The following is a 14156-nucleotide window of genomic DNA, read 5'->3' as shown; positions in this document are numbered from 1 at the left end:
TTTCTCCGACAACAAACCTCGAAACAAGCTGAAATTTCGCACAATTAATTAACTATTGGTAATAAATTACTTTGTTTAGTATCTCATACTAGGAAAAGAAATAGTACTTGACTTAAGTGGTGGTATAAGCTGAATTAGTCCCCTTTCCAAGCGAAAGAAATAGTACTTGACTGAAGTGGGGGTATAAGCCGAATTAGTCCCCTTTCCAAGGGAAAGAAATTGTACATGAGTGAAATGATGATATAAGCTGAATAAGCCCCCTTTATAGATTGTCGTCTGAGGCTTATTACAAATTTAATTACATGACTGGTCTAGACTAATTGATACACTTTAAGCTTTGTTAAGTTTTTTTAAAATATTTTCTTTTTAGTTTTCTTGTTTTTATTATCTCCGTCTGCTATTCGCCCTCCAGTTTATTTGAAACTTCTGCTCTCGTCAAGAGTTATCCAACAATGGTGAAAGTCACGCTAGAGCCGCTAGAGGTTTCAAGGAAGAAGCTCTTACTTACTTAGACTAAGGTCCTCCCGCGCCGTTCGGCGCATTGGGCGGCAAGCTGTCTCCATAAAGATCTGTCACTGGCAATGTCTGAAGCCTCCTCCCACCTGGTGTCCACTGTTCTGAGGTCTACGAATTTCTAATTGGTGATCTCCGCCCCTGGGGTCAGAGTTGTTTTCCTTGTAAAGGCTGCCAATTGAAAATGATTCCTTCAAAATGATTCTTAAACTTCGGCATTTAATTTTAACATCGATGCCAACTTTGAGACAGACAAAAAAAAAAAATACAATTGAGGGTGTTTTATTTAAAGCTGCGTTTCTTGTCAATAAAATCTGGCCACTTTGCAGTGCTAAACGTGTCTAAAAATAAGTCATTATGTCATAGTGCGTATGTTGTGAAATATTTTGTGTGTGTTTATAGGTCTTTATAATAGGTCTTTATAATAGGTCTTTAGGATAGGTCTTTAGAATAGGTCTTTAGAATAGATCTTTAGAATAGGTCTTTATAATAGGTCTTTATAATAGGTCTTTATAAGCGTGTGTGTGCGTGCAGTGGTGTAGCAACAAAAATCAATGTTTATAAAGCAGTGGTTCTCACTACACTCTTGTATAGCTCTCTAAGACTTGGGTTCTCTATCGAAGGCTTTTAGACCTCCTCGTACGCTTCCATCAAAGCTGCTTTCCCTTCATGATGAACACGACGCTGACAAGACTACATTGCAAATAACTACGTTCTGCTGGAGGCCGGTGTGGACAGTATAGAAACACTAATTGCCATTCGACAGCTGCTCTGGGTGGGACACTTATCCCGCACGGGAGACGACCGCATGACAAAGGCGATATTCTCTAGCGAGCTTAGATGAGGACGGCTTAACAGAGGTGCCCCCCGTAAGCGCTATAAAGATCAAGGCGCCATTTTGCCCTCACTAGCATAGTGGAAAGTAGCTGGCAGCAGATGGCCTCTGAACGAGACGGAGAGCTCTCACAAATGCTGCGGGACAAACATTTGAGAATGAAAGAAATGCCATCCATGAAGACAGGCGCAGAAGACAGAAAGAAAACTTAAAAAGACCGCCAGCGGACAACGGCTTTGTCTGCATGAAATGTGAGAAAATATGCAGGTCGCAACTGGGTCTGTGAGTCATGTGAAACACTGCACCACTCTTCCGAATCGATGACATGGCCATTGAGAGGGGCCAGTTCTTTTTCTTTTTGCACGCTTGTCTTTCAGAGCTGAGACCAAGGTTGTTGTTTTTTTTGTTGTTTTTGAGAGAGGAGTGAGTGAAAGAGAGAGAGAGAGAGAGAGAAGAGTGAAAGTGAGAGACATTACAAACAGGATACAAACACACACACACACAAACATTCACAAATCATGACCAGTTTAACCCTTGTGGACCAGGAATCACGAGATAACAGAAGCTCCTAGAAGATTTAACTTGGGTACAGAAAGGGGAGAGAATTTTTATAAAACTACTAAATCAACTCTCCTCAATTAGAAGAACGAAAAGAAAAACCTCTTTATAATGTTTTACTATTCCCGTGGGGCTTTAATTTTTTTTTGTTTCCAGTTGGACAATCCTTCAATTTTGTATAAAAAAAAATGACACACCCATAAATCTCTGGATTGGATAGTTTGTTCAAATCCTAGAGGCTATTAAATGGCTCAAATCGATTCATGATTCTTAATGAAGGGAGATAATCGCATGAATCTACGTGAGTGAAAACTTCTTTGTCAAAAAAAAGGTACATTCTCCTGTGCATAAAGTGGCGTCATTTTATTGAAGAAGGGTACCTACAAACTAGGTCACGTTACTGGATGAAATGAACTGATGAACATAATTAGTTTATAATCAAAACATGGTATAATGTTTCAAACTCGCCTTTTACATCGCAACTCTTATGCTATATAGTGCTCAGCGCTCTGGTCTAATACGGTGTGCCACATACCTAAAGGGAGGTATCTGAGAGGTTTCCGTGATGTGTGTAGGCCCTCAGCTTACACAACCTATTCTCGGGTCGGGATTCAAACTCGTGACCTCTTCAAAGGTAGGCCAATTGGTTCATGTCACTCAACCACACATCCCACTATGAGTCTTCACTTCATCAAGAATGTGTAGTCTGCATTTCAGCTTATCGACACAATGGTCCAGAGTTCGAAGCTTGGTGGCCATATTGGTTTTTTACACGTATTACTATTAGCTTGCATTCTCTTCATGGATAAAAGTTGGACACTGGATGGACACTGGATGGACACTGGATGGACACTAGATGACTGGATGGACGCTGGATGGACACTGGATGGACGCTGGATGGTCACTGGATGGACACTGGATGGACGCTGGATGGAGGCTGGATGGTCACTGGATGGACGCTGGATGGACACTAGATGACTGGATGGACGCTGGATGGACACTGGATGACTGGATGGACGCTGGATGGTCACTGGATGGACAATGGATGGACGGTTATTTCGAAAACAGCTCCAACGATTTTCCTAGAAATCAATAAAAATGACTTCTTCATCGTTCTCAATTTACATGTCGGAGGGTTCAGATCAGTAATCCTGTACCTGAGATGAACCGCGCAGTGGTTTCCTGATCAGGCAGTTCTCAGTATAATGTTTGTTATATAGGAAGGTTTTAGGGCGAGAGTTTTCTTGGGGCCTCTTGATAAAGTATACAGCTTTGAAGGACATGATCAGCATTCTCTGGTGATGCTCCACAAGGGCAGGTTTCGCTCGTCCCGACTTTTAGCTTCCGGAACATAAGTTGTCTCATTGTGTTGTGTCCGGTTCTGAGTCGAAAAATTATGTGTTGGTCATGTCGGGATAGCTTATAAAAGGCGTCCTTTTTCTTGTAATTTGGATGTGAGCTGTCCAATAAGGCTTGTCTTCGAGTCCGAAAAATAGTGAGGATGCAGTATTTCCCGTAGCTACGCAGCCCCAGCTGTGACCTACATATTTTGCCACATCCAGCGCAAGCATAACCATTGTCCGCAGGTGGTCGATTTAGATTTTCTTTTCGTCGTCTGTCCTCGGAAGCGGATTTTCTTTTGGACTTATCCCGCGGTCTTTGTGAGTGACCTCCAGCTGTCTCATCCTAAAGCCACCTGCAACCAGGTGCTCCCTTCTATGTCAGTTAAAGCAAGTTGGCGCCTAGGCTGGTCTACGTAACTCGTAATTCTCACGTATAAAAAACGTTTAATAGACCACACTATGAAATCTCTTATTATACCGCTCTACGTTTTAATAATATAATCAGTTTAGTTAAAATATTGTCTGTATAAAATCAATTTCCCATTTCTGTATTTACTTGAGAAATTAGCCACATGTAGACCTTTAATTAATGGAAATGTCTTCGACTCCGAAGTTCAAGGATGAGTGCAGTGTTTCACGTGACTTTTTTACTCAAGCGGGTTATTCACCGTCACGTGATACACTGCAGGGTTTTCAGCTAGCGATAGGTATGTTGACAGATTGGTCTATTAACTCTTTCTCTCCGTAATAATTTACCACATTCTGGTGAGATTGACGTTGGTATCGTCAGTTAGGAGAGAAAGAGTTAATCAACTAGTTTGTGTAATACTTATATAGGCTCTAGTATTCCGCGGAACACGGTTTGGTAAACATTGTCCCAAACATCAGTGAATTGAATTGATGAAGATGAAATTACATCAAATAGCGTAGCCTCGTGTTTAAGGCATCTCTTTCAATAGTGTTCATTTATCAACAAATGAATTGCAGATCACATATTTGAATGAGTTGTCTTTCTTGCGTCTTGATGAATAGGGTTGTCTTTCTTAGATCATTGCGACTATTAATATTCTGATCAAGAAACTAATTACCGCGGCATTGTATTTGTCACTGGCAAGATAAAGCTGACAGCTATTGCGTTTGTGACATTTCTCATTTCCATTATTTTGTGTTTATTATTATTATTATTATTACATTAATGAAAACTTAACTTTCTCTTGTGTTCTTATGAAAGATAGGAATTAGTTTGTCTCCCAAACTTCTTCGCCTTTCCGAACCAGTCATTTTTTATGTCTGGCTAGATGTAGCAGCAGGTCTGAAATGGTGTCAACAATATCCATAAATTCAATATGCACTTAATGTGAATTTCCTTTTAGATTTGCAACACTAATATAGTGCTTCTGTTGATAAAGTATTAATCTAATTCCCAGGCTAAAACAGCAAATATTTATCAACCAGATGCCAAGACTTGTATACAGAAGAACATCGATTATCCGGTTTTGTTGTAAAACGAATTAGTTTGTCTCAAAAACTCGTTCGCCTTTATCTGGGCCGAATCAGTCTTTTTTTTTTTATATAACTCCTCGCTAGATGTAGCAGCAGGTCTGAAATGGTGTCAACAATATCCATAAATTCAATATGCGCTTAGTGTGAATTTCCTTTTAGATTTTCAACACCAATATAGGGCTTCTGTTGATAAAACAATAAACTTAATTCCTAGGCTAAAACATCAAATATTTACTAACTAGATGCCAAGACTTGCATGCAGTAGAACATCGATTATCCGGTTTTCTTGTGACCGGGGTCTGTCCGGATAATCGATCGCCCGGATAGCCGAATTCGAAATATTATTAACGGTCTATTTCACCAACAATATAAAGAAAATGCATTCGCTGCACATCAGCAAGGTCACTTAGATACCGTAATAAAAAGAAAACAACCAGACTGGATAATTAGCGATCCAGATAAATGACGTCCAGATAATATAAAAAGTTATGGACAAAAAAAACGAAACAAATATGTTCTTTAACGTAAAGATTTTATTTTGATAAATGTGAAAAAAATATTATTTAAATATATGTTATATTGCATTTTTTGGTCTTTGTATGCATTATTATCTGGCCAAGCTAGCAGACGACTAATTCCCAGCATTCATCTCTTCCACAGCCCGAGTTAAACAAAAGTTTCAGCACTCTCCTTTCACCAACTGCTGTCTCAAATCTTGAGCTCACGTCTTCCGCACCACCTACGGGCGCCAACGATTCTGTTTCCGTCCAGGGCGACGTCAGGGACCCGTCGAGGAACAGTCTGCTGTGCGAATCTGCTGACGTCACGCGTGACCAGAGAGGAAGTCGAAACCGGCTTTCCGTGCCATAGCAACGTGCCTGGCAACGCTCCCCGCCCAAACCAAGGCAGCTCTTCTAGCTTGGAGTTAGCTTCCATTGCCTGAGAAACAATGGCAACAAAATAGTTCGCGAAAATACTTTTTTTTTTTACATTAGATATTAGATATTTAAAAATAAAAAAAAAAACACAACGCTAGATTTATAGAAATATTTTAGACAGATAATAATTCGGAAAGAATTTAAAAAGAGCTTAACCTAATGTTTTCAAAAGTTACGGACGCAAATGAAAAGAAGATTATGGATGATTATGTCCTACGAGTGGCCAGGTGTTTTGAGGTGTATGCCAGATAATATGTAACTAGAAAGATTTCTGCTGTGGCAAGAGTGAAAGAGTATTGCCACTGGATATCGTTTTTCTTTCTTAAAGTTTCTTTGTCATCCTCACTGAGCTTATACATAAACGGATATCGTAAGCGCAAACAACATTTTCTGGGAACAGTAATGTCTCCTTTCTTTACAGGAGCGTATCTTAAAATATATAGGGTTAAAATGTATAGCATTTTGACAACCCCCCCCCCCACCATCAATTTATATAACATCACCTGGTATTGACGTCTCAAAATGTGGAACCACTGGACACACACGCACGCATTTGTTTATTTCAATGACCACATAACATCATCTGTTTTTAACGCCTCAAAATGTGGAACCACAGGAGACATCTAGCCTTAACGTCTGCTAATTTGAATGACTCTTATTTCACAGCTCATTCATTTCCAGACCACTTGACTATACTGTGATCACATAAAGACTACGCCTCTGTTTATTATATCGTGGTGAGAGTTATGTGGTATCAGTTTCACTTGAACTAAATTTCATCTGCACGCCATGTCAGTCTCTTGTCTTCATTCAGAAACGTTTTCTGCCAGACTCTTTAACATCTGAAAACAACAAAATCCTTCGAGATTGTGTCAACGGTCATTTAAAAAAGAAAACCATATTTTGTTTCGTTCATTTCTTACTTCGCCTTGCTATGTTTGGACCATAATAATTTGTACCGGAACTATATCCTTGGTGACCATATTGTGTTTTACATAAAATAAACATATTTTGTTGTTTTTCCTTTCATAATACTTCACCTAGCGATGTCTGGACCATAAAAAAATTGTACAGATCAATATCCCGGTGACCGTATTGATGGATATACCGGAGGAACTCTTCATTTCGTGGATAGCTGTGATATTATAATTCTCTACTGAGTAGATGACAAAACAAAACCAAACAAACGTCAACCAAAAAAATTTCACAAATGTGAATTTTAAATTATGTTTTAAAAACGTACATACATCTATCTTTCATTATTAACCGTATGTTTATTATGAACTAAACACTCCGAGAGTCACTTAATGATGTTAATCATATTGGTAGCGTGCCCAAAACACAAACCTCCCAGACCCTGGATTCAAAGGATGACCAAACGGATGAATACAAACTGGCAAGATTTCTATTATTCTGACTTCAGCCAACATAATAACTTTTGATACCACTTTCAGCAGACGGGACAATAAAAACTCGTAGTTAATTGCCCTTGTCCAGGGGACATAATCAATAACATGTTATGTGCTGTTATTCAAAGGGAAGTAAGGCTATTATTAAACTGCTCATTCGTTTTAAAAAATTGTTTACAATATAATCCTTTTTAATATCAAAGTCTCGTGCTCATTTTGTCTTACTTATCCCTTTTGACATATTTAGGCTACTCTATCACAATCTCTTTCTCTCTCTCTCTCTCTCTCTTCTCAAAATAAAATCTTGTTTAATCCTTGTAATATTAGGCCTACATCCTGAAAGAGAACAATCTAATGACCATTTTGGTGAGTTACAATTTCGTATTGTGGGCCTCCTTCAGTCGTATAACGCCTACGGTTCATCTCGAACTAAGCGAGATGAAAGCCTGGGCATCGTTAATGGTCGGAAAGATGTCGCCCACACAGCAGTTCCCCCCTCTCCACGCAGCTGATGTGACCAAAGGAACGGAATATTCGTCATAATATCTTAGAATACCAGCTGCAAAGGTCATGTTTTATTATATCTGTTTAAATCATGTCTGCTTTCATTGGCCTCCAGTCAAAGAACGGCTATGGTTCACCTCGAACACTTTTTCCATGTGGCTGGGGAGCCCTATTTCGAGAGACACTCCCGGCAAGGTGGCTTTCGCTTTGGTGTTACCGTTTAACGCAGCTGTTAAATTGTAGATCTAGATATCAAATGTGTTAAACACAAGTATCTAAAATTGACAAAGCATCAGTCAGTGATTTATCCGTAAATATTTCTAAATAATTGCAGTGGCTTCTCAAAAAGTTAAAAACTAGAAACAAGAACTGGATTAAATAATTTATTTTCCCTGAAGTGGGTAGAAAGTGCAGTTGCAGTTTTTTAACAGCTATCTTACAGAGTGTTTTAAAACCTCGAACCGACTCTGGTGACTAAAAAAAAAATTGTTCCCGACTTTGTTGAATTAGTTAATCAATTTGAGATTATGCATAAAACACTAACCCATAATAAAACATCGATCCATAATGTTAAATTAAAAAAAAAAAAAAAAAAAGAGAATGCAGGCGAAGATCAAAATTCATTACATAGACATAAAGTCACATTCCTCGTTCCATATGCTAGGACAAATTTGTACAAATGCTCCTTCTTCCCTGGTGCTATTAGAGCATGGAATGGGTTGACTGAGCTAGCCAGGAAAACCAGTGACTTGGCAGAATTTACGTCATTTGTTAAGATGCATGACCAGATGCATGACGCGTAGGACGTAATCATCTTCTTTTTTTTTTTTTTTTGAAATAACGTCTGTATTTTATAAGATTTTCAGACGCAAGCTTCTTTTACGGTAATCCGGCATTGGTTAACATGTTTATTTTGATTCTACAGTGCTCAAAAAAAAAAAAAAAAAAAAAGTTAAAAAAAAAAAAGTTAAAAAAAAAAAAAGTTAAAAAAAAAAAAGTTAAAAAGAAAAAAGTTTAAAAAAATGTATAGCTTCCGGTTATTTGCATACCGGATACACCAGCACTATTGCTATTTATAGATCTGCCTTCCCTCTTATGAAAATCTTAACAAGACTTAATGTCACCAAAGCTGTGTTGAAATATTTCTTATAAACGCTTTTTTTATTGTTAGTCTAGATCTATTAGGCCTACAAATATAATAACATGACTGATCCAAACTAATTGATAGGCCTACAATTACATTACATATAACCTATGTTTTTTTTTTCTAAGTATTTTTTTTAAAATGTTTTTCTTGATAATTATTGTGCATTACGTTTGATTTCCCTTTTATTCGGTGTGATAGAGTCAAGCCTGTAGAGCAGGGGTTCTCAACCTGTGGCTCGCGATCCCCTTGGGGGTCGATTGACGATTTGCCAGTGGTCGCCTAAGACCATCGAAAATATGGATTGTTATTGTCTATTCTTCTATTGCTGTATGGTGGGGGGTCGAGGCAGAGTGGGAGATTGTAAAAAGGGGTCGCCGAGCATAAAAGGTTGAGAACCACTGCTGTAGAGTCTATATAGGAAGACATAGTCCAGCCCTAACTAGAGAAACTGAAAGAAAAAAAATATTATCCGAAAGCTGGGAATGATAAAACAATTTATCCTCTTAGAGAGGTTTTATCTATTAACACCAGTAGCGAATATATCACAGCGGCTATTGGATGTGGGCTACGTAGAGTGTAGCGAATCCATATCAAGTGTCCCTGAAGGATATCTTATGGGTTGCCGCTTTTTCTTTGCTGTGCATTATTATATATTTATATATATATATATTTGTGGTGTGAAAGAAGGAGGTTGCCACTTTGTGTTTAGAAAAACACAGCACACAGGATAGAAGAACCTACCTGGCCTTCGGATATGTTTGCATCATCACCAATGTTACTTTTTTTGTTACCTGGCCAAATGTTGAAGATTATTACACTGTTTATGTTCTGATATCAAATTAAAATATGATAAATAAATACCAACAGTGTTGTGTGGTGGATCTATAAAATTACAGTACGGTAATGTATTTATATATGTCTTTGTATTTTCGAAAGTTATATATGATAACACACACCTTGCCCGCTGGCAACCCCCGTTCTCCAGCGAGCGGTTTGGACTAGAAAGTTGATAATCTTCAACTCTGAAGGAACATCCGAAACATGTCAAACATTTTACACACATCTGTAAAGAGGCGAAAACTGAGCTGACTTCTTCATATTGTAACAGGGGCGAAGCTAGGAATTTTCCATTTTGGGGCCCGGTGGCTTGACCTATTTGGGGGCCCCTGCATTTCGCGTAATATTTAATGTAAAAAAAACCCACTCAAGTGGGGGCCTGGGGGATTTTCGAATTTTCTCCCCTCTTCCCCCAAACCCTAGCTACGCCCCTGTATTGTAAGACGACTCACTTTCAATAGTCATCCTACAAGGTACAGTGGAAGAAGCACCAAGAAAAGATCCTCCATAATGAATGTGTGTGTGGTCAAAACAGCTCTAGTGCATTAATCAAGTACCAGTTTATAATTAGTATCCATCGTTATAAATTACACAACATGGACCGCGGTAAAAAAAAATACGTTTATTATTATTTTTATTTTTTTGTATAGTGTCACCTAGCAATAATATAGCGTTGACATGAATTGATATTCGTGCACCAGGTTGTGTGTGGAGTGGTTAGTTCATATAATTTGTTTCTCTCTCTCTCTCTCTTTCATTAGTCTGGTCCTCCGTGATGACCGAAGACTAAGACCGAAAACTTCCTTAAAGTTATGGAGAATGGAGATTATGTATATAAAAAGAACCCACCAGCCTACACTAAATGCCAGAAAAATTCATACGAGCTCAGACATCGCTTCGTTAATGGTCTGCGCATGGCAGCTTCTTCCAGGACTGCCTGAGAAATGTCAGCTACTGGAAATAAAAAACTAACAGCAAGCTCCTAAACCTTTTACACTTCAACATCTTAGACCTACAGAGCAAGTCCAAACTTTGTTGACTGTACAACATCTTAGACCTACAGAGCAAGTTCAAACTTTGTTGACTGTACAACATCTTAGACCTGCAGAGCAAGTTCAAACTTTGTTGACTGTACAACATCTTAGACCTGCAGAGCAAGTTCAAACTTTGTTGACTGTACAGTATATAATCGTTCCACAATATAAGCTAACAGTCTATTCACTTCTCTTACCTGTGCAATACATTCCAAAATGTACTGAAAAATAAAGCTCTTGTTTAACTTTTTGTTTCACTAGACAACACCGAACTCATTTACGTCTATACACAACGAGGCTGTTTATTGGCACACTCACATAACACACGGAGGCGCGGCTGCTAGCGGAAAAGCGCTTGGCTTCCGAACCGGAGGAAACGGGTTCGAATCCTGGTGAAGAATGGGAATTTTTATTTCGGGATATTTCAAATTTGGGCGCCTCTGAGTCCACCCAACTCTAATGGGTACCTGACATTAGTTGGGGAAAAGTACAGGCGGTTGGTCGTTGTACTGGCCACATGACACCCTCGTTAACCGTAGGCCACATCACATCATCACACTACTGTCCTATAGACCAGAAGGTCTGAGAGGGGAACTTTACTTTTTTTTTTTTTTTTTTTTTACACATAATACACGCCACACACATTACAATAGGAGCTCTCTAGCCATGGGGGAAAATTCTGGTATCATACACATCTGCAGAAAGTCACCAGCTCTAAACAAGTTCCAAGGTAAATTTTTTAACTTAATTGCATGAACATTTTTTTTTATCTCAAAGAATGCTAAAAAAAGAAAAACATATGTCTGTGTTCCTTCTGTGATGTTCTGCATACCTGGATGGCTGCCTGGTCGTGCGGTGTGCGCGCAGGACTGTCGTTTTGATTTATCGATTGTTCCAGGTTCAAACCCTGCCCGCTCCCACCCCCGTCATCCTGCGGGAGGTTTGATCTTCAACTCTAAAGGAACATCCGAAACATGTAAAACAATTTAACAAACATACCTCTAAAAAATACAATGTTCGCTGAGCACCAAAGACACAAGGCAGACAGACACTAGGTGTCCTGACACTTGACACCAAATGTTTCAATCTCCTGTACATGTGTCTGTGTGGAGACAATCAATACTGTAGACCTTCAAACGAGCCACATCTTCTACATCTAATAACTGACAGCTACTTAGTCAATGACCACTTCATGAATGTAAAATATCAGTCAATGGCCACTTGACCAATGCAATTTATAGTGATGGGAACTAAACTAACTTTTAAAAGTTAAACTAAAACTAGTTTTCAACTAAAATAAAGTAGTTAAACCATGGTTAAACTAAAAGTTTATCATGAATTTCAAAAAAATAGTTAAACTAAACGAAAGGAAATTAATTAAACTTTTCATAACTTTTTTTTTTTGGGGGGGGGGGTTGATCTAGACCTTTATAGATATAATCATCCGACTCTATGCTTACGGTTCGATCTTATTCTTTTAACATTGTAGAAATATTTATCCATAATAAAATCAATAATAAAGAATATGTTTCTTACATAAACGTTAATGCAAAATAAAATTTAAAAAAAAGATGTCTATGTGTGCTAGTATTTTTGCCTTCTATTTAAACCTTTAGAAAAGAATGGTACTCTTTTTTTTATTATTATATTAACTTATTATATCACGGAAAATCTTACTTATACCGGTAAAGTTTTAAAATTTAGAATTTCACATTTAAATTTAGTACCGGTAACCAAAGAAACAGAAACGAAATCGTTGGAGTTTTAAGAAACATTTGACCTGTATAACTATTTTATAGTGTAAAATACATGCTTGACTAACCATGCCGATGTGCTATTTTCTTGTCTGACCACTAAAAATGCAACTAACACTGATGCATAGCCGTTAAACGCGCAAGGGAAAAAAACAGGGTGGTCTTGTCATTATGGACTGCACACTCAGTAGGCCTACACTATATATGCCAACGCGTGCACGTCTATCTGGTCAGGTTGTTAAAATCAGTCGGACACATTCTGGGCAGGGAGGGTGTGTAACTATTTTAGTGCTTGACTAGCCACACCAGTGTGTTATTTTCTTGTCTGACCACTCCACTATTGCATTACGCGTAATGAAAAAAATGCAGGGTAGTCTTGTAGTATCATCGACTACACACGTACAGTACACTAGGCCTACATGTGTATGTCTAGCTGACCAAGTTGTTAAAATCAGTTGGACACAGTCTATTTACTTTATGGTCAAGAGAGGGTGTGAATTTAGATTTTTTTTTCTAGAGTTGGTTATCCTAATGCTTTAAGATCTATATAGGCCTAACTGTCGATTCTTAGATGTCAATAATAAGTCTTAAGACTATAAAAAGGGTGTACTGGGTATTCCTGCAGTTAAAACAATATTGTTTGCCGCAAATGAATTGATTAAAACCACTAAATTTTGTCCTAACTCACTAATCAGATTCCCACTAGAAACAGAAATTAAACACCTCCACGTGGCTCACAAAAAAAATTCGGAACAACCCCATTCATAGTATTGCATAGACGCTTTTAGCCAAAAATGTTTAACATTTTAGAATACTGCTACTTTCAAGTGCAAATATTTACTCTCATAACTTCTACCAGGATCTTACTTTACCCTCTTCAAATGCAGACTGACTAAATAGTTGTTAACTGTATCATTTTTTTGATAATCAAAGTTATTGATATCACATGACCAGAAAACAGGGATGTGTGTTTCAACCCTGACCACATGTTGAAAAGTTGTACACATTTTAATTTAACTTTTTAGTAAGAAACTAAAAAAAATTAATTAAACTACGATTTTAACCGAACTTTCTATTTTTTTCTAGTTAAACAATGGTCTTAATTGTAATTAAATTTTTTTACTTCGACTAAAAGTTACTAACTTTTTAGTTAACTTTTGCCCATCACTAAGTAATATAATATTAATATCAGTCAATGACCACTTGACTAATGTGAAATAATATCAACATCTGGCTTGACCATTAAATACACTGTAAACAAGATCCATAGTATATCATTTAAAAAACAAAACAAAACAGTAAGACTGTTGCATGACAATCAGAATGCTGAGAATGTATTCAAGATAGTTATAAAAAAAAAGCAAGCATCTCACAAGGGAGATAATTCAATATTATATTGAGAATGTAATAATTTATCATTTGAAAAAGAGTAGAGCAAGTACTATTTTCAAGAGTGTAAGCCTTTTTCAAGTTTATGTGTGATATATTTTTTGGTGTAATTCAATCCCTACTTTATATTCAAATAATACAGTCAACAATTTTCTTTGTCATTAGAAAAAAAGAGGCCAAAATAGGAATTCAACCAAATCAGTATTGGAGAAAGTGACCTGCAACCTTTGACACCAATAGACCTGGGTTATATGTCACAGGTCAATGGTCTCCACCATACTCCTGTTATAGCACAATATACTTATCTTAAATGCCCCCAGTACTATGTGTGAAATTTCAACTTGAAATAAATTAGAATTGAAACTTGTGCTTCAGACCAACTGCCAACTCTC

The 14156-nt window shown here is 37.6% G+C and overlaps 1 protein-coding gene across 3 annotated transcripts in view; it reads left to right on the top strand.

Annotated features, from left to right (window-relative positions):
* The window catches only part of LOC106054507 (potassium channel subfamily K member 16-like), a 135623-nt gene extending 129471 nt beyond the window's left edge, over positions 1–6152 (top strand). For 2 of the 3 annotated variants that reach the window (XM_056022690.1, XM_056022689.1), the window contains exon 7: positions 5413–6152. In XM_056022690.1, the coding sequence (XP_055878665.1) occupies positions 5413–5622 (210 nt within the window). In that variant the 3' untranslated portion in view covers positions 5623–6152. The remainder of the gene's footprint in view (positions 1–5412) is intronic. The other variant, XM_056022692.1, reaches the window with a different exon arrangement.
* Positions 6153–14156: the final 8004 nt, after the last annotated feature.

This window comes from Biomphalaria glabrata, chromosome 3 (genome assembly GCF_947242115.1).
Source record: "Biomphalaria glabrata chromosome 3, xgBioGlab47.1, whole genome shotgun sequence".
Lineage (NCBI taxonomy): Eukaryota > Metazoa > Mollusca > Gastropoda > Planorbidae > Biomphalaria > Biomphalaria glabrata.
This window is presented reverse-complemented; position numbering and strand designations above follow the sequence as displayed.